At 41.0% G+C, this 20,208-nt stretch overlaps 1 protein-coding gene across 3 annotated transcripts in view; it reads left to right on the top strand.

Moving 5' to 3' along the window:
* Positions 1–6,317: 6,317 nt before the first annotated feature.
* Positions 6,318–20,208, top strand: part of TEKT3 (tektin 3) — a 34,611-nt gene continuing 20,720 nt past the window's right edge. Inside the window, exons 1-4 of one of the 3 annotated variants that reach the window (XM_020892267.2) lie at positions 6,820–6,917; positions 8,333–8,422; positions 15,056–15,663; positions 19,725–19,808. In XM_020892267.2, the coding sequence (XP_020747926.1) occupies positions 15,085–15,663; positions 19,725–19,808 (663 nt within the window). In that variant the 5' untranslated portion in view covers positions 6,820–6,917; positions 8,333–8,422; positions 15,056–15,084. Of the gene's footprint in view, positions 6,413–6,819; positions 6,918–8,332; positions 8,423–15,055; positions 15,664–19,724; positions 19,809–20,208 lie in introns of those variants that run through there. The other 2 variants (XM_020892268.2, XM_020892266.2) reach the window with 2 other exon arrangements.

The raw sequence follows: 20,208 nt of genomic DNA, 5'->3' as shown, positions 1-20,208 counted from the left end.
GTAACAGATTTAAAAAATAATCCAGTCTCTGCAGAATCTTTGCAAGAATATTACAAAATGGCTTCAGCTCTTAAAATGTCAGATCTTTTGAGTAGCCTTGTTCATACATAGCATGAAGTATAATCGACAACCTAACCTTTACCATTGTATGACTCTGAACAACTTTCAATGGAAAGTTCCCCCCACCCCAACTGTCCTGTTTGTGCCTTTGTCTCTTCCTTTAGACGGCCAGGACCTTCCCTATAGCACTTAAAATGAGTCATCTTTGTTGTTGATGATGATTAATTGATGATGTTGGCCTGCCAATAAATACCAGGACCTTCTAAATGGAACTTTGAATTTTAGAGGCGTCCCAGATCATATAAGACTTTAGGTTATGGAGATAAATAAACTGTCTAGCCATCTCAGCTGCTGATTAATACTATATAATGCACCTCCCCTGATAACTCCAATCTGGGTTGCTTATCCCTTGAGTTTCATTTCTTTCAGGGAGATGGGGAGGCAGTCCAGCTAGCCCTGTTGGAGTGGTTGCCATTCCCCTTAGATGAGCTAAGTACCCTTAGCTTTTCCAGAACAACTTGTAAGTGAGCATCTGAATTTCAATTTATTTTCTGGGAAGAGTTTCAACAGAGCATAGGATTAATACTCTTCCTTTCAGGCCCATGAGGCATCATTAGCCCCATTCTATGGATAGATACAACGGACCTGGGGTGTTTTTGGGGTTTACCCAAGACCAGGTCACCAGTAAGAGCAGGGAAGAGAAGCTGGTCCTTCTTTTTCCAAGTGCTCATTCATTCTCTCAAGAGACACGCAGTGGTAAAGAATCTGTCTGCCAATGCAGGAGACACAAGAGAGGCGAGTTTGATCACTGGGTCAGGAAGATCCTCTGGAGAAGGAAATGGCAACCCACTTCAGTATTCTTACCTGGGAAATCCAATGGACAGAGGAGCCCAGTGGGCTATATATAGTCCACGGGGTTGCAAAGATTTGGACACGCTTGAGTGCATGTGTGTGTGCATGCGTGCATACACACAAACACCAAGCTTGATGGTGTGCTGAGGCTAGAAAGGAGAATATACAAGAAGGTATACAGCCATTGGATGTAGAGGAAAGACTGTGGGCTTTGGAGTCAGACAGACCTAGATTAGACTCTAACTCTGAGACCTCTTGGCTAATGTGACCTTGGTCAGCTTACTTAACCTTGGAAAGTCCCTGCCAAAGGGGGATCATGTCATCAATTTTATGGGGTTATGATGAAGGTCATAGGGAATGTGTATGAAGCTGGCACAGAGGGAGTGCTTCAAAATGGTTCCTGTGATGAAGGCTTGAAGAATATTGTCCCTGTCCTCCCAGGGACACTGTCTGATGGAAGGCAATATGTGAAAACATACAACGAGATCACATCTCTGATGGGAACATAAAGAGTGAGGGCCCTGTGGTGTCCACTGTTTTCTACTTGATCCTAAAGCAACACAAAAATGTGACCCTGGCATGTCACTTAGCCTCTAGGACACAGTTCCTCACTTGCTAAGCAAGGGAGCTGGAATATGATATCTAAACTTGATGGAGTCTGTGTACCTTGGCTTTCCTGGACATATTCCCAACAAGGAGTGCCCTGCAATTTCATGTCAATGAAAAAAGTCATTCAATGAAAAAAGCTGACGGTAAAACACACCCCTATAGATAACCTAGTAACATAAGCAAAACATAACAGTGACAACTGCTATTACCTTTCTGTTGTTGTAGAAGATAAAATTCTCCGTGAATGCATCACACACTCAAGTTGCCAATAAACCCTCCATAAAGAGCTTTTCTGTAAATATTAGTGTTATATTCTGTTCATGAAGCCCATTGGGATCCCATACCCAATTATAGATTAAGGAGCTCACAGTCCAGGAAAGTTCCAGTGGAGGGTTGTGGCAGCTGGCTCTCCTGCATGCAGAGTGTCAAACCAGGCTGGACCACTGGACTAGGGATGTAGACACAGACTCTGACCACTAGACATGGACCTTGAGCCCATGGAGACTGGGATAGTTGTGAGATCAGGCAGGAATCCATGTAGAGGCCATGCATATAGATCATTTATTTAAGGATTTGACAAGGCAAGGAAGGGCAGTGTAGGTCAATAACTCAGAGAAGCAGGAACGCCCAGGGACTTAATTCAGTACCAGCCATGGGTGGGTTGTGTTGGAAGGTGGAAGGGAAAGTCCTGAGGGAAGAAAAGTGAAAAATGCTGGAGATATTTCAGACATCTGAGTGGAGGCAGGCAGTGTGCTTCTGTGAAAAATTTCCTTTCTTATTGGATGAGGGCTTTCTTGGTGGCTCAGATGGTAAAGAATCTGCCTGCAATGCTGGAGACTCAAGTTCAATCCCTGAGTTGGGAAGATCCCCTGGAGGAGGGCATGGCAACCCATTCCAGTATTCTTGCTATAGAATTCTGTGGATGGAGGAGCCTGGTGGGTTGCATCCCACGGGGTTGCAAAGAGTCGGATATGATTGAGCGACAAATACTTTCACTTTTCTCTAATGATGAGGGTGTGAGTGACAGAAGAGTGAAGTATGGAGGGTGATGAACAGGCCTTCACAGGGATGGAGGCTAAGCTTTCCATTTACCACGAATCTTGGGCAAATGGGTGAAATGGGAGTTTTAGGGCAATAGTCCTTTGTGAATTAGGGAGAACTGAGTCAACAGACTTCAAATGAGTAGCATCAGATCTTAGACCAAACAGGAATGGCACTGATGTCCAGTAATAGCAAATCTAAAGCAACGCACACCTCAGGGTTTGAGAGGAGGAACAGAGGAGCAGGCCAAGGGCGAGCCAGCCATGGGGGTGGAGACAATGTTGGGGATTCAGGAGTAAAGATGGAGGGACCACATGTTGTTTCTGATGGGGAAGTAGAGCTGGGGAGGGGCTGATAGCATCTTATTAAAATACTAAAAAAAATTTATTTTGGCCTTGCTGTGTGGCAGGCAGGATCTCAATTACACTAACTCCCAAGCAGTAGAAGGGTGGAATTTTAACCACTGGACCTCCAGGGATGTCTCTGGCTGATAGCATCTTTGAGAAAGAATAATGGGCTGAGTGATGGGAAGCCCCAGAGAGACAAGCGTGGAGGCTGGGTGGTTATGGGGCTGAGGGGATGAAACATAGCAGATAAGGAAGTCAGAGGCAGAGAGGGCCTCAAGCAGTGTGTTCCTTGAGCAAAGTTAAAAAACAGGCGCGATCAGCTCTATTGCTTCTACTCCAGACCTTTGATGATCTCCTATTGCTAATCATCACACACATCCTTTCACTTAACCAAAAAAACAAAACAAAACACCTCCTGTGTGGCGGGACTAAGCCACATGTTGCAGACACAGGGATGAAAAAGAAACAGCCACATGTTGCAGACACAGGAATGAAAAAGAAACAGACATACCCCCGAGTTTCTGGAGCAGCTGAGAAGAGTGAGATAGAATCACAGAATGCAGATTGTTTAGGTTTATTCTCTTTATAAACAGAGAAAAATAAGCAGTTATAAGGTGTCTATTGTAAAATAAAGCTAAAGAGTGAGATAACTAACCTCTTAATTCTGGCAAAGACTTGATAATCATGGAACAATTTTTTGAAGGGAGGGTTTCTAAGGTATTTTAAGAAATCATCCAGTTATTTCTGGGGAGATCAGAATTGACCAACAATCAGGAAGTTTTAAAGTTCAGTGATTCAAAGTATCACAAAAAAGACTGAATCTGCTATCGTTTTTCCTATTTATTTTAAAATCAGACATTGACTGATTTTGATATTCAGTTAGCAATGATACTGGGCATTTTGTTGTATGCAGGCACAGAGGTTGAGTATCATCTTCAACGAGTTTGCAGGCTGTTTCACGACTGCTGCAGGCCTTTTGGCTGGTGGCGATGACTTCATCCACAGCCTGAGGCATCAGCAAGGCCCATCCAGAATTCTGAGGATTAATACAAGATGCAACACACTGTGCATGGGAAAAAGCAATAGAAAGGGTGCTTGTGTGCCCAGTCATGTCCAACTCTGATACCATGTAGCCCGCCAGGCTCCTCTGCAAAGGAGAAAAGGAAAGCTATACCCATTTGAATGCAGAGTTCCAAAGAATAGCAAGGAGAGATAAGAAAGCCTTCTTTAGGGATCAGTGCAAAGAAAAAGAGGAAAACAATAGAATGGGAAAGAGTACAGATCTCTTCAAGAAAATTAAAGATACCAAGGAAATATTTCATGCAAAGATGGGCACAATAAAGGACAGAAATGGTATGGAGCTAACGGAAGCAGAAGATATTAAAAAGAGGTGGCAAGAATACATAGAAGAACTATACAAAAAAGATCTTCACGACCCAGATAATCATGTTGGTGTGATCACTGATCTAGAGCCAGACACCATGGAATGTGAAGTCAAGTGGACCTTAGGAAGCATTGCTCCGAACAAAGCTAGCGGAGGTGATGGAATTCCAGATGAGCTATTTCAAGTCCTAAAAGATGATGCTGTGAAAGTGCTGCACTCAATATGCCAGCAAATTTGGAAAACTCGGCAGTGGCCGCAGGACTGGAAAAGGTCAGTTTTCATTCCAATCCTAAAGAAAGGCAAGCCAAAGAATGCTCAAACTACTGCACAATTGCACTCATTTCATACACCAGTAAAGTAATGCTCAAAATTCTCCAAGCCAGGCTTCAACAGTATGTGAACCGAGAACTTCCAGATGTTCAAGCAGGATTTGGAAAAAGCTGAGGAATCAGAGATCAAATTGCCAACATCCTCTGGATCATCAAAATAGCAAGAGAATTCCAGAAAAACTTCTACTTCTGCTTTATTGACTATGCCAAAGCCTTTGACTGAGTGGATCACAATAAACTGTGGGAAATTCTTGAAGAGATGGGAATATCAGACCGCCTGACCTGCCTTTTGAGAAATCTGTATGCAGGTTAGGAAGCAACAGTTAGAAGTGAACATGGAACAACAGACTGTTTCTAAATAGGGAAAGGAGTATGTCAAGGCTGTATACTGTCACCCTGCTTATTTAACTTTTATGCAGAGTACATCATGAGAAATGCTGGGTTGAATGAAACACAGACTGGAATTAAGATTGCTGGGAGAAATATCAATAACCTCAGATATGCAGATGACACCACCCTTATGGCAGAAAGTGAAGAAGAACTAAAGAGCCTCTTGATGAAAGTGAAAGAAGAGAGTGAAAACGTTGGCTTAAAGCTCAACATTCGGAAAACTAAGATCATGGCATCTGGTCCCATCACTTCCTGGCAAATAGATGGGGAAACAGTGGAAACCATGACAGACTTTATTTTTGGGGCTCCAAAATCACTGCAGATAGTGACTGCAGCCATGAAATTAAAAGATGCTTGCTCCTTGGAAGAAAAGTTATGACCAACCTAGACAGCATATTAAAAAGCAGAGACATCACTTTGTCAACAAAGGTTCATCTAGTCAAAGCTATGGTTTTTCCAGGAGTCATGTATAGATGTGAGAGTTGGACAATAAAGAAAGCTGAGCGCCAAAGAAATGATGCTTTTGAACTGTGGTGTTGGAGAAGATGCTTGAGAGTCCCTTGGACTGCAAGGAGATCCAACCAGTCCATCCTAAAGGAAATCAGTCCTGAATATTCATTGGAAGGACTGATGCTCAAGCTGAAACTCCAATACTTTGGCCACCTGATGTGAAGAACTGACTCATTTGAAAAGACCTGATGCTGGGAAAGATTGAAGGCAGGAGGAGAAGGAGATGACAGAGGGATGGTTGGATGGCATCACCACCTCAATGGACATGAGCTTGAGTAACCTTCAAGAGTTGGTGATGAACAGGGAGGCCTGGTGACTGAACTGAACTGAAATGAGGCTCCTCTGTTCATGGGACTCTCCAGGCAAGGATACTGAAGTAGATTGTCATTTCCTCCTTCAGGGGATCTTCCTGACCCAGGGATCGAACCTGAGTCTCCTGTGTGTCCTGCCTTGGCAGGTGGATTCTTGATCACTGAGCCACCCGGTAAAAAGGGTGAAGTGAAAGTCATTCAGTCATGTCTGACTCTTTGCGACGCCATGGACTATACAGTCTATGGAATTCTCCAGGCCAGAATACTGGAGTGGGTAGCCATTTCCTTCTCCAGGGGATCTTCCCAACACAGGGATCGAACACAGTCTTCCGCATTTCAGGCAGATTCTTTATCAGCTGAGCCACAAGGGAAGCCCAGTAAAAAGCGTAGCTCAGGGTAACTGTTTCTTAGGCCAGATATAGAAAGAGTAGCTGGTAAGGAATATGGGAAAATAGGATGACGCTGGCAGGGCGCTGGTAAGGATCTGGGAGCCTAGACTTGATTCGTCCTTGCCTAAGTCAATGAACTTTTCCAAGCCTGAGTATGTAATGGAAGGTGCATGGATGAACACTGATGTAGGTAAGACACCTGGCCCAGACCTATCCAAACAGCGAGGGCTCCTGTTTACAGAGGCTCCAAATCGTTTCCTGAGAGTGAGGAAGTGCGGAAAGCTCGCTGGATAATCCCTTCATGGAGCGAAGCAGGTGGAAATGTGGGTGCCTGTCAGCATTCCTAGAATGGACCACCAACATTTGGCCGGGAATCCCTCGCCCCTTCACCCCTTCCGCCTCGAGGCGTGGTTACTAGGCGCCAGAGCGTCCATGGCAACCATCACCCTCCCGCCGGGTTTCCCTCCTCCCTCAAGCTCCCACCACCCGCCTCTCTCTCTCCACCGGCCAATCGAATGCCGGCGAGCCCGCAGCGGCGGCCGTTGAGTGGTCCGTGGGCACTGACGTCACAGGCGGGAGAGGCGGGGCGAGGGCGGGGCCGGTCCTCCGAGCCTCAGCGGGTTGTAGGTGTAGCGGCTGCGACCCCTCCCAGCCCACCGCCCGCTTCTCTGCCCCTCGCCTGGCACCCCTGACAGGTGAGTGGCCCCGTGGGCGCCTGATTGCCGCTGGGACAACCCCTACAGCGCCCCCGCCCCGATTCGGACTCCAACGTCTGGCCTCCGAATTCGGGGTGAGGTCTTGGAAACCCTGGAATTCTCACCTCCCCGTCCATCTTCACTCTGTCCTCCCACCCTTCCAAATAAAAACCACACAAACCCACAGGCACCCTTACTGAGTCCCCCAAGCCTTCCTAATGCATATTTCTGATGCTTTTCAAGGATTGAGAAGTTATTTCTAAATGCAGAGCCAGGAAGGAGGCGTCAGAACCCCAGACCCTAAGTATAATTTCTTACACCTGTCACCTGTACGGTGCCCCAACCCTGGTCCTTGTTCTCCCGGATTCCTTACCCAGGTCTTCAGAATGCAGCCAAGGGGAGGGCTGGACAACTGGTCACCTGGCCCGTCAAAGAGGTGCTGAAATTCAGAGCATGGCAGCTGCTCCTGATCACGGCCTTTTCTGCTTAGCTCTGGCTATGACGTGCTCACTTGTATTTTGGCAGTTTACACCAAGTCCTTGTTTTCTCCCTGGATTCTTGTGTAGGTGTAGGTAAATAAACATTTTAGAAATGGTAAAATTACTCATTTGGCTATTGTGGAAAAAGCAAGCAAATTGACTTATAGGCCAAGTGTTTTGATAAAATTTCTTTTTCTTTATAAAAGAAAATATTTCACAAAATAAAGTGTTCAAGCATGCATGTATGCCTTGTTTAAAAAACAAACAAACAAAAAACCAAACAGCTGTTACAGGGAAGAGGCCGCCTATGTGTCCCTTGGGAATTTCATGTCCTTTTTCTCCTTCCCCACCTACCAGAATATAGTGTTTATTTATACTCTGCATATTTTTATACTTTTACTCCTTAGGTATTTATCCAGAAACCAATATATACTGTCCTTTTGAACAGTTATATAATGATATCATTCTATGCATGCTCTAGGTCGTTGCTTTTAACTGTTGTGTGATTACTCTGGCATGAATTTACCACAAATTACGCATGCGTACTCCTGTCGATGGACTTTTAGGCTCTTCCCTTTTAAAAACTACTAGAAGCATATTCTTGTACATTCTAATTGTATATAAACTTGGGTTTTTGTATTTGTGTGTGTATATATATAATATATATTGAATTTTGGTTTTTAGAGAATGTGCATTTTCCACTTTAATAGTGCCCCATACATAGTTCTTCAGTGTGTAGTGATTTATACTCTCACGAGCAATGAAGAGAGTTTCTTATCAAGCTTTTATTTTAGAAGAAAGAGTTATTAAACTTTTCCTGCATTCTTATTTAATATATGCATAGGGAGAAATTACTTAAACATTGAAATATGATATAATTTCTTCAAGTCTGGTACTTATTAATGTGTTAGGGGCAGTGTTTTATTTCTGTTTCAGCTTGAAATTGGAATTAAATACATATGGCCAAAGGAACAGAGGTTTTGTGTGGCTCTTTCAAGCCTGTGCTGGCCACTGATCTGAGACAAGGTGTGAAACAATTCATGGAAACTTTCTGTCCTTGTCATACCTTCTGTAGACTATGATTTATAGGTTTTTATACATTAAAATATTTATGATCTTAAAGTCTTGCCTAAATGTGCTAATGTTTTTCTCCAACTTGAGACCACTTTTTGGGTTTTAAATAGAGCTTTCCCAGACTTACAATCTCTGTATGATTAATTATATTTTAGCATGTTAATATTTATAGAAGACTATTATAGCATTTTTCCAGTATGTAAATAACTATTGACACCACCTTCAATGAATACAGTCAAATACTGTATTTGACTTTGTAACAGGTCTTATTTCTTAAAATGCTTTTTGGTCATGACTAAAAGCAAAAAATAAAAAACAATTGCATGATTTAGGGGATGAATTTTTCCACAGCTATTTTCAGTCATCTTCCCAAAGAATTTGTTTAGTTTGCTTGCAAATATGAGATATTTATAGCATCAGTTAATGATCTTAGTATGTGCTGCTCATGGCCTCTTGGGAAGAGGTTGAGTTAGAATTTAGAAAATAATTTAAATATTGTGAAAGGCACATCACCCAAGTAAGTGATGGGCTTTTAAAAACTGATATTATTCCTTAAAACTTTGGTAGAATTTCTCATTGGACCCATCTGGGCCTGACGCTTTCTTTGAAGAAAGATTTTAAGTTACATATTCAATTTCTTTAATTCCTATACAGCTATTCAGGTTACATTTTTCTTCCAGTTAATTTTGACTGGTTGTGTCTGAAGAATGGTGTCTGTTTCCTCTCTGTTGTCAAATTCCTTGGCATAAGGTTGTTAGTAATAGCACCTTATTAACTTTCTAATGTTTGCAAGGTCTTTAGTAGTATTCCCTCTTTCATTTCTGGTAGTACTTTGTCTTCTTTTTAAAATCTGAATCAGTCTTGCAAGAGGTTTATCAATTTTACTGTTAAGATTTCATTGCTTTCCAAAAATTTGTTCATTTTCTATTTCATTAACTTTTTATTACTTCTACTTTGGGTTTACTTTGCTTTCTTTCTCTTTTTTTTGCTAGCCATTACGATGAAAGTGTAGATCATTGATTTTGGCTCATTATTTTCTAGTATAAGCATTTAAAGCTAAAAACCTCACTCAAAATACACTTAGCTGCATTTCATAAATTGGATGTGTTCTGTTTTTTATTCTCATTCAGTTCAAAATATTTTCTAATTTCCTGTGTGATTTCTTCATTGACCCAGAGGGTATTTAGAAGTGTGTTGTTTAGTTTCCTACTTTCTGAAGATTTTCCAAATACGTTTCTACTATTGATTTCTAGTTTAACTCTGATATGGTCAGAGAACATATCCTGTAGAGCTTTAATTTAATTACACTGTTGATACTTACTAGAAATTAAAATTGAGAAATTAAAAATACTAACTCTTTAAAAAACAATGTCGAAAGCCTCTTAGATAGTAGCATACATAACACTTTCCATTGAAAAACCATGTTTTCTGAAACAAATTTAGTGAGAAGAGTGGTGTTGTTTTACATTTTTGGTAAAGTTTTAAGATTTCTCTTATCTGGCTCTCATATCTGTTTCTATATTATCTGTCGTGATAGCACATATTATGTCACCTCTGGAAACCTCTAGTGTACATTTGTGAGAGAACAAGAATGAAAAAGGCAAATTGCATCTGGGTATTTTCTATAAAAATAATTTTGACCTTGTTACCCCAGAGGAGGTCTGAGGCAAGCCTTTGGTTTCCTGGATCGTGTTTTGAGAACTCCTGCTCTAAAGTTTACAGTATGCATTTTTGACTTATTGCAGTATACGTTTAAATAACATTATTCCATTTAATCATAAGACCTTACAGTAGTACTTTTCCATTTCAGCTCTCCCATCATTTGTGCTATTATTATCATACAACTTTTATTTTTTTATAATAAACTTCACAGTACATTTTTTATTATTTTTACTTTAAACAACCATCTTCTAGAGAACTTTAAAAGTTAGAAAAGGTTGTTTTTTTTTTTCTATTAGCACACATACTTAACATTTCTGACACTTCATTTCTTTGGGCAGATCCAAGTTTCCATCTTGTATAATCTCCTTTTGCCTGAATAATTTCCTTTACCAAGTCTCTTACTGCAGTTCTGCTGCTGCTGAATTTTCTTGGCTTTTGCTCTTTTATTAAGAAAAACTTTTATTTTCAACTTCATCTTTGAAGGATACTTTCACTGGAATAGAATTCTAGAATAGAATAGGATTACAGTTTCTTCCAGTCCTTTGAAGAGGTTGTTTGATGGTCTTCTGGCTTGCAGAGCTTCTGAGAAGAATTCTTCAGTTATTTTTTTTCTTGAATACTTAATGTGCTTTTTCCTCTGATTAAAAATTTTTCTCTTTATTGTGGACTTTCAGCACTTTTATTAAGATGAGCCTTGAGGAGGTGGTGGTAGTGGTGGTGTGTGTGCACACATACAGGCGTATACTTATCCTCTTGGAGTGTATGGAACTCCTTAGACCTAGCGGTTTATAGTTTTCACCAAATTTGGGAAATTTCCTGCCATTATTTCTTTAGATATGTTGTCTCCTCTCCTAATATGACATTCCGAGTACATGATGTTAGACCACTTGATATTATATTGTAGTTTACTGAGCCCCTTTCATTTTTTTCAGTTAGTTAAAAAACTCTGTAATTTGGGTTGGTTAGATTTAAGCTCACTAATCTTTGCCTCTCTGGTGTCTATTCTGCAATTAATCCAATCCAGTGAAATTGTGAAAATATATGTCACACATTGACATGAATCAGCCATGGATGTACATGTGTTCCCCATCCTGAACCCCCCTCCCACCTCCCTCTGCATCCCATCCCTCTGAGTCATCCCAGTGCACCAGCCCTGAGCGCCCTGTCCCATGCATCAAACCTGGACTGATGATCTGTTTCACATTATCCTTAAAGTTTCATTTGGTTCTTTTTTAAGTCTTCCATATTTCTATTATGTTCTTGTCTTTCTTTAAATACCTGTACATAGTTTTATATCTCTATCACATCTCCGCCACTTTTATGCCTGCTTCTGTTGACTGATTTTTCTCCTATTTATGGGTCATATTTTTATGCTTTTTGGCACGTCTGGATGTTTTTGATTGGGTGCTGGACATTGTGGTATTATATGTTTCAGCATTTTGTTGTTGTCAGGCACTTTACTTGTGGGTTAGCTTCAGTTTTTTGAGGCTTGTATTCAAGCTTTGCTAGAGTCTTTAGTACCTTCAGTCTAGAGATAGGTCAGCCCCAATTCTAATGTGTGACCTCTCTGGGGTCTCCACCAAATGCTCCAGGTGATCACTAATAGGTCTCTACTCCTAACTGGTCTGGGTTCAGAATGTCTCTGTGCCTTCTCTGGCTCTAGGAATTGTTCAGCTAACAACACTGCCATCGTTCTTTGCTAAGGTCTTTGGAATGTCTCTTGGTGTCTGTACAGTCTGTTACTCAGCAAAGACTCAAGTGGACCCTACATAGATTTATGGAGCTCTGTTTCTGCATAAATCATTTTATTCCAGAATCCTGCATCACAGCTTCCAGCTGTCTCAGACTTTCCAAATTCTGACCTCCTCCTAAACTCACAAATTGAGGTCAGAGCTTCCAGGCTGTGTTTGGTTTTCATCTGTTTTCCCCATGGTCTGGAAATTGCCTCCAGGTGATCAGAGGGCTCACTGTATTTGTTTCTCTTCTCTCAGGGATTGGAGTCCTGTGCTGCCTGAAAACAGTTGCTGCATATATTTTGTCTAGTTTTTTAGTTGGAAGAGGCTAAGTCTACTTTTTATTGCTCTTTCCTGGTTGAAGGCAGAAATCTATTTTGAGTTAAGTATTTTAGGGGCCATGACATTCTTAATTTTCTTGGCCAAAGTGGGGAAAAATATTACCATGCTGTTGTCTTTTATTAGGTCTTCCTAAATGACTTATAGGGCTTCCCAGGTGGTGGAGTGGTAAAGAATCCACCTGCCTATGCAGGAGACACAGGAGTCATGGATTCGATCCCTGGAGTCAGGAAGATCCCCTGGAATAGGAAACAGCAACCCATACCAATATTCTTGCCTGGAAAATTCTATGGACAGAGGAGCCTGTCAGGCTACAGTTCCTGGGGTCACAAAAAGTCAGAGACGACTGAGCAGTTGAGCACAGTCATGGCTGATAAGATAGAATATGGAATATTGGAGTCTGGAATAGAGAGAGAATATTGTCTCTCATGTGAAACTTACTGCCATATGTGAGGAGCTCTATATCTGGGAGCTTTTAAAGCAACTGAGTTTATACTTCAGATTCCAGGTTTTAAATTATATCCCATCTCTAATTTAAAAATATCACTGGATGCTTTTACAAGCCATATTGATTTTCTCAATTCATAGGTCTTCTCTGGCTTGTGAACCTCAGCCTTTCACATCTCACCCTTTGGAGTGGATGACTCATGGTTCAATATTTGACAAACAGGGATTGAAGTGCCTTAAGATTCAACATCATAGATGTCGATTAAATACATGTAGTAATTCTATAATGCCTGGAATTCCATGGTTGAAGAACCAAGTGTGACGTTAACTTTTAGATTCATTGTTGTCAGTAATTAAAAAAAAGCCAATCAAGAGTGGTCCAGTCTTACTTGAAGCTTCTGTCTCAAAGAAAACTGACCAGTTTATTTCTATATGGGACTTGAGGAAGAGGTTGAAACTAAAAGTAGCCATGAGGCCCCTAAGGTCTCAAGTTACTTTGAATTTGCTTTTTCAAAAAGCAGTGTGTTTCAAACAGAGATTCACAATGGCAAGTGGTTGTTAAGGCTTTTGTTTTCTCTGTTGTAACCTAAGCTTGGGCAGTATAAGGCATTTGGGGGCTGAGGGAGGGGAGAATTAGGAAATAGTCAGGGAGCTAGTGTTGTGGGGGACACCACCTGTGGCGGCTGGCAGCTGTTTCATCACATTCGGTCCAAATGGATTTTGATTCAGCCACAGTTCGACAAATAGATCATTTTGTGGTTTGGGTACCAATGGTGTCAAAACAGCTATTTAAAGAATCATTGAACTTGTTTTGTTTGTTTGTTTGTTTGTTATGAGCAGACTGCAAAATTGGATCTGATATTATTTTTTATTTTCAGTAAAAGAGTCCATAGACATTAACCCCCAAGTAGAATGACATTTAGACGCTGAAATGTATGTCATAGTCTATGGTATCCTTGGCTTTGTGGACTGACAGTGACCTCAAATTCCAGACAATAGAATACTTTTCAGCTGGTAAAAAAGGGTGTGCTAAGTCATTTCAGTTGTGTCCTACTCTTTGAGACCCTATTGACTGTGGCCCTCCAGGTTCCTCTGACCATGGGATCCTCCAGGCAAGAACACTGGAGTGGACTGCCATGCCCTCCTCCAGGGGATCTTTCTGACCTAAGGATCGAACCTGTGTCTCTTACATCTCCTGCATTGGCAGATGGGTTCTTTACCACTAGCATCACCTGGGAAGCCCCCAAAAAGGATGAAGTGCATCTATATGTTTTAATAAGGAGAGAGATCCAAAATACATTTATTTTTAAAAATGCATGTTATATATATATTATAACATATATATATATATGCATATAATGCATGCATATAATGCATGTTATATATATATAACATATATAATATATATATATATATAATGCGAAAATGCATTGATAATTAAGATAATGATTAAGGTAATTCAGTTTTTGTATTAAAAAGCCCTGTGCATATGTATGTTAGGGAGATGTATACAGATTTAAAAATAGTATATGTGTTAGTATAAGAAAAGGAAAAATCTGGAAAGATAAAGCTATTAATGAACTATTCACACTGTATACTTCTGAAGAGTAGTTTTTTGATGGGAAAGAATGGATAGTCATCTTTTACTTTGTTTATTCCTCGACACTAGTAATTTTTAAAGTTAACATTTATGAGCCTTTACTTTGTGCTCGGAACTGTGCTAAGTATTCCAGACACTCAGCCTCGTCCTCCTCGATCCTCATAGCCCTGCAGGGGCTGAGTTACATGTCCGTGTATATTGGGGGTGGCAAGTTGCCACGAAAAGGGTATCAGGGTACTTCCTTGAACTGTGTTTGCATACTTGCCATTGCTACTCTGATCGCATGTTTATTTAGGAAGCTCGATGGGGGCTGGGGCCGGGGAATACTACCAAGTAACCCCTTGCTGCTAATACTGCTTGTAGCAATCCAAAGTAGTGATTGCTATTATTATTCCCAATTTAGAGATGAGGCACTGAGAGGTTAAATCATTTGCACAGGTGTCACAGTTAGTAAAGAGCTCAGCCAAGATTTGAACCCAACCTGTTAAAAAGCATGGTTCAGCCTCTTGATTTGAATCTGTTACAAGACAATGTTACTTTTCATAATTAAAAAAAAAGTTTCAAAAACTCAAATGGCCAAAATCTACAAAAATGTGATTTGACTACAGTCTAGAGATACAGAGATTAAAAAAATAATTGGGATATGTTATCACTAGTAAAGGTGGACATCAAATTAAAACAAATATCTAATGTGTTACCATTGCTACTTATAGTAAGGCAGATGTGACCTTTTATGTGTAAGTTTTTGCCTAAGTTAGTTTATGTGACTATCTATTTTTGCCTCCCCTGACCTCTTTTAAACAGGAGAGATTTACAAATAGTGTTTGAGCATCATGGAGCTTCTAGGTTCTACCTTAACGGCAACTTATGCCCACCCTAGACCAACACCAACCAGCTTCCTACCAGCCATCAGTACCATGGCTTCAAGCTACAGGGATCGCTTCCCCCACTACAATTTGACCCATAGCCTGAGCCTGCCTTGGAGACCAAGCACATACTACAAAGCAGCGTCCAACTGGCCAACCTTGGATCCGTACTGCACCAGATCTCAGAGGGTGTCCGAGAGCACCATGCTACCTTTTGTCTCCAACAGAACTACCCTCTTCACCAGGTATACACCTGATGATTGGTACAGGTCCAACCTAACCAACTTTCAAGAGTCCAACACTTCCCGACACAATTCAGAGAGACTAAGGGTGGACACATCTCGCTTGATTCAAGACAAATACCAGCAAACGAGAAAAACCCAGGCAGACTCCACCCAAAACTTGGGAGAACGAGTCAACGACATAGGGTTTTGGAAATCTGAAATCATTCATGAGTTGGATGCAATGATTGGAGAGACAAATGAACTAACTGACATTAAGAAAAGGTTGGAGAGGGCTTTGATGGAGACAGAAGCCCCTCTTCAGGTAAACATAAGGCTTTACTAAATGGATTATAACCCAGTCATTGAATTGTCAAGATCATTTATCTATTGCAGTATATTTCAGTTAACCTGTAGGAGCCAAGCCCCTATCAATATATCTGTAACAAGTTTCATTGATGATAAAACCACTGCTATTTTTCACACATTTTTCAGAACAGCCATTTAACTAGAATTTGGGAATTCTCTGGTGGTCCAGTGGTTAGGACTCTGTGTTTTCTCTGCTGAGGTCACTGGTAAAATCCATGGTTGGAGAACAAAGATCTCCTCTTGCAAGCCCAGTGGCACAGCCAAAAAAAAAGGAGAAAATTCTGCACACAGGCTAATTAAGGCAACATTCTTCAGTTCAGTCACTCAGTTATGTCTGACTCTTTGTGACCCCATGGATTGCAGCACGCTAGGCTTCCCTGTCCATCACCAACTCCCAGAGCTTGCTCAAACACATGTCCACTGAGTCGGTGATGCCATCCAACCATCTCATCCTCTGTCATCCTCTTCTCCTCCTGCCTTCAATCTTTCCCAGCATCAGGGTCTTTTCTAGTGAGTCAGTTCTTTGCAACAGGTGGCCAAAGTATTGGTTTCAGATTCAGCATCAGTCCTTCCAATGAATATTCAGGACTGATTTCCTTTAGGAGTGACTGGTTTGATCTCTTTGCCATCCAAGGGACTCTCAAGAGTCTTCTCCAACACCACAGTTCCAAAGCATCAATTCTTCAGTAATCAGCTTTCTTTATAGTCCAACTCTCATGTCCATACATGACTGTATCTCACATCCATCCATACATACATGTAGTCCAGCTCTCCCACCATACATGGTGGAGAGTTCTGACAGAACATGGTCCACTGGAGAAGAGAATGGCAAACCACTTCAGTATTCTTGCCACGAGAACCCCATGAACAGTATGAAAAAGTGACATTCTTAGGACACACAGTGTTTTATGGTGAAAATGCCATTTTCGTATCTCTTAAATAGGCTGCTTGGTCATTGCTGTCCCTGGTCTAATATAAACATTGTTTGAAAGGAAAAAGATAAGCTGTTCTTTTAGTCTATGTCATGAAATGCCTTCTGAGTGCATGTGGTGATTCCACTTTGGGGCACAGTGAAATGATCAAATAAGACCTTCTTAGGAGATGGAATGAGTTTGATTAAATAGAGAAATGGGATGGAGGTTGAGCCAGTTGTGGTCTTGGAGGCAGCCTTTCATCTGGTTACTGGCCTCTGATTCGGCTTCTGAGTGGAGATCAAATTACCGCTAACCCTCTGAGTGTATGTTGCTCTCCTCCTTACCCTGACCACATTCTGTCCACTACCATTGAAAGAAAACATTCTGTCTCTGAAGATGTGCAAATGACAAATTATTTGAGACGTTGTATGTATGTGGATGGGCAAGGCTAACACCATTTTACTCCATGTTTGTATAACTCATTTTCCAAGTGATAAGCATTTCCAGTAGGTCTTATTTTATGGCATCTGTAGTAGACGAGATTAGAGTATTGAGGAGCTGGAAGTCTAGTGGGTTGGAGGGTTTGCTGGAGACCCCTCCCCCACACTGTAACTTCTCACTGTGCCTCCTCCCCACTGAACACAAGTGCACACAAATACACAGAACCACAGAAATCCTGAGAGAGGTCTATAGGACACTAATGAGATTGTTTTAAATGAACTTACCATGAATTTTTTTTGGGTGGGGGTCAGAAGTCCTTCCGTACTTTCTCTGAGCTCTGGGTCATTTTGAGGATTTCTGGTCTGTTCTACATCCCTCCCACTCCCACTTTAATGAACTCTTAAAATGATAGCCACTTCTTTTACTTAATTCCAGAGGAGATTAAATTTCTTCCCTAACCATTCCTTTCAATGATGACTGCTTTCCATAAGATGGGTATAATTTAAATTTCTTTTCTGCGGTTTTTTTGGTCCAGATATCTTGTGTGTTTAAACATTTACAATCAGCACAGTAGCAGAAGACCCTAATTAAAATGAGAATTAGTCACATGAACAGATATATCTCAAAAGAGGATATACCGATGGTCCACTGTATGTAAGAAAAAATATTAAAACTCAATGATAAACTTGCAAGCTGAAACAAATGCAAGCTAAGGCATGAAGTGAAACTTTGGCTCATTCAAATTTGCAAAAATGAAAACTGATAATGTATAGGGTCAGCAAAAATGCAGAAGACAGATACTCCATATATTGCTAGTAGACTATGGATGAGTAGAAACCTGCTGGGAAAAGATGGAGCCGGTGGCCAGAGGGTGCCACGAGGAACGTGTGCTGCCCTGAGCCTGCAGGAGGGATGGTGAGATGCCCAGCATCCCACCCGCACAGCTGGAATCGGGGGGACTGGAGCTGACCTGCCACGGAGATTGGCCCCAGGCCTGCCTGCAGGGCCCTCTCAGCATCAGGACCAGACACAAGGGATTTTCATGTGCCCAGTGGCAGCCATTCAAGCCTGTCCCCTTGAGAGGGGGCCCATTCATGTCTGAAGAGCATTTGGGAGTACCCTTCATCAATGGCTGTGCCCAGAGGGACAGTGACCTCACCCCCTGCCCTGGGGTAGAAGCCCTGGCACCCTGGGTAGGATGAGGGGCAGTGACACATCTACCTACAATGCTCATCTACCTCCTAGGCCTGACCCCTTGGGGTTCCTCCACCCCAGGATCACCTGACTCAGGCCCCCCCCTTGCTCCTGTGCAGGCTCTATACCCCATGGCCAAACACGCCATGCAGCTGTTTCCTTCCTTTGCTGGGAGCTCAGGGCTCTGCTCAAATGTCCCCTCCTAAGGAAAGCCTTCCCTGGGCTCCAGGGCACCCAGTTTCCCTCCACCAGGGCCTGTTAGATCACATTTCCACCTGTGGCTGGAGCCCTCTTTAGACCAGGAGCCCCTGAAAGCAGCAAACATTTCGTTTTTGGCAGTGCTCAGCACGGCATACTTTTAAAAATCCAAAGAAACATATAAAGCGTGAAGTATTATCAGCATAAACATGAAGCGGATGTTAATCAAGGGCCTGCCCGACCTCTCAGAGGATGCTTGTCCTGGTATTAAAAAAGCACATACTATGTAAAAAAAAAAAAAAAAGAAACTTGCTGGAAAGCAATTTTGTAATACACATTAAAAACAGAATTTCCAAAAAAAAAAAAAAATCTGAATTTCCTTCAACTCATTAATTCATCTTCTAGTAAGTGTACATTGTACTATTAAAAAATTAGAGATTCACTCCAAGATTTTGTTCAATGACATTATATCCAGATTATGGTGTACATACTATTTTATGCTTTAAAAATTTTTAACATCCCACGTCATGAAATACTCTTTGAAAGATAGTAGTTTAACACATAATGTTCTTTCATACATAATTTAGTTGTTGGCTACCTAAGCTGTTTTCTATTGGAGTCATTAACATACTTTGTCTCAAAGACTATTTCAGGTCTACTATTTAATATCAATCCTAAAATGTAAAATTATGAGGGCATTATAACTTCTGTTTTGTTAAAAGCAAACACAATGGTGATAAGAGTATGAATAACATTTTCAATTTCTCTCTTTTTTTCTATTTAATGACTGAGGTGTACTATTTTTATAATTAGGAAAGCAATAAATGGTACTTAATAATCACCTGAATTTTTGGCTTCATAAATGTTTTGGTGTCTTTAAATAATCACTGTTTATTCCTCTCACTTCTCAGTAGAAAATATTTAGAAATAATATCTTGAAGACTATGATTTGGGTTATTGAACTATTCTCTAGAAGGAATTAATGCCAAATAATTTTCTCAGATGATCTGTGGGGATTAGGTAGGACACCATCTGCTTCATTTTGTCAACTTTCTAAATCAGTAGTTTTTCAAACTCTTTACCTTTTCACTAGTAGTAGGGATTCATTTAGTTGTCACAGTGAGTTTCTTGTTTGGTTTTCAACAAAATGGCTAGAAAAGTTGGTATTGGGAGTATTTATTGACTTGTCTTAGAAACAGGTTTATTAGAAGTGCTAGTCACTGATTTTAGTCAGTTTGTATTAGTGTTTCCATTATTTCTGTGTTTGTAGGTAGCCCGAGAATGTCTATTTCATCGAGAGAAGAGAATGGGAATTGATCTAGTTCATGATGAAGTGGAAAAAGAGCTGCTGACGGTAAATATGGGGCAAATCCTTCAATAACAAGCAACTTACTTGCAAATGTGCATTTACCATTTAATGTATAGAAACAAAAATGATGTTTCATAAAGACACTTATAAGTAAGGAGTTATAGTATCAGATATTTATAGCATTTAGAAAAAAATACATTTAATTTTTTTTTTAATTGAAATGTAGTTGATTTACAACAGGCTTCCCTGATAACTCAGTTGGTAAAGAATCCACCTGCAATGCAGAGGACCCCGGTTCGATTCCTGGGTTGGGAAGATCCACTGGAGAAAGGATAGGCTACCCACTCCAGTATTCTTGGGCTTCCCTTGTGGCTCAGCTGGTAAAGAATCTGCCTGCAATGTGGGAGACCTGGGTTCAGTCTCTGGGTTGGGAAGATGCCCTGGA

Source organism: Odocoileus virginianus, chromosome 17 (assembly GCF_023699985.2).
Source record: "Odocoileus virginianus isolate 20LAN1187 ecotype Illinois chromosome 17, Ovbor_1.2, whole genome shotgun sequence".
Classification (NCBI taxonomy): domain Eukaryota; kingdom Metazoa; phylum Chordata; class Mammalia; order Artiodactyla; family Cervidae; genus Odocoileus; species Odocoileus virginianus.
This window is presented reverse-complemented; position numbering and strand designations above follow the sequence as displayed.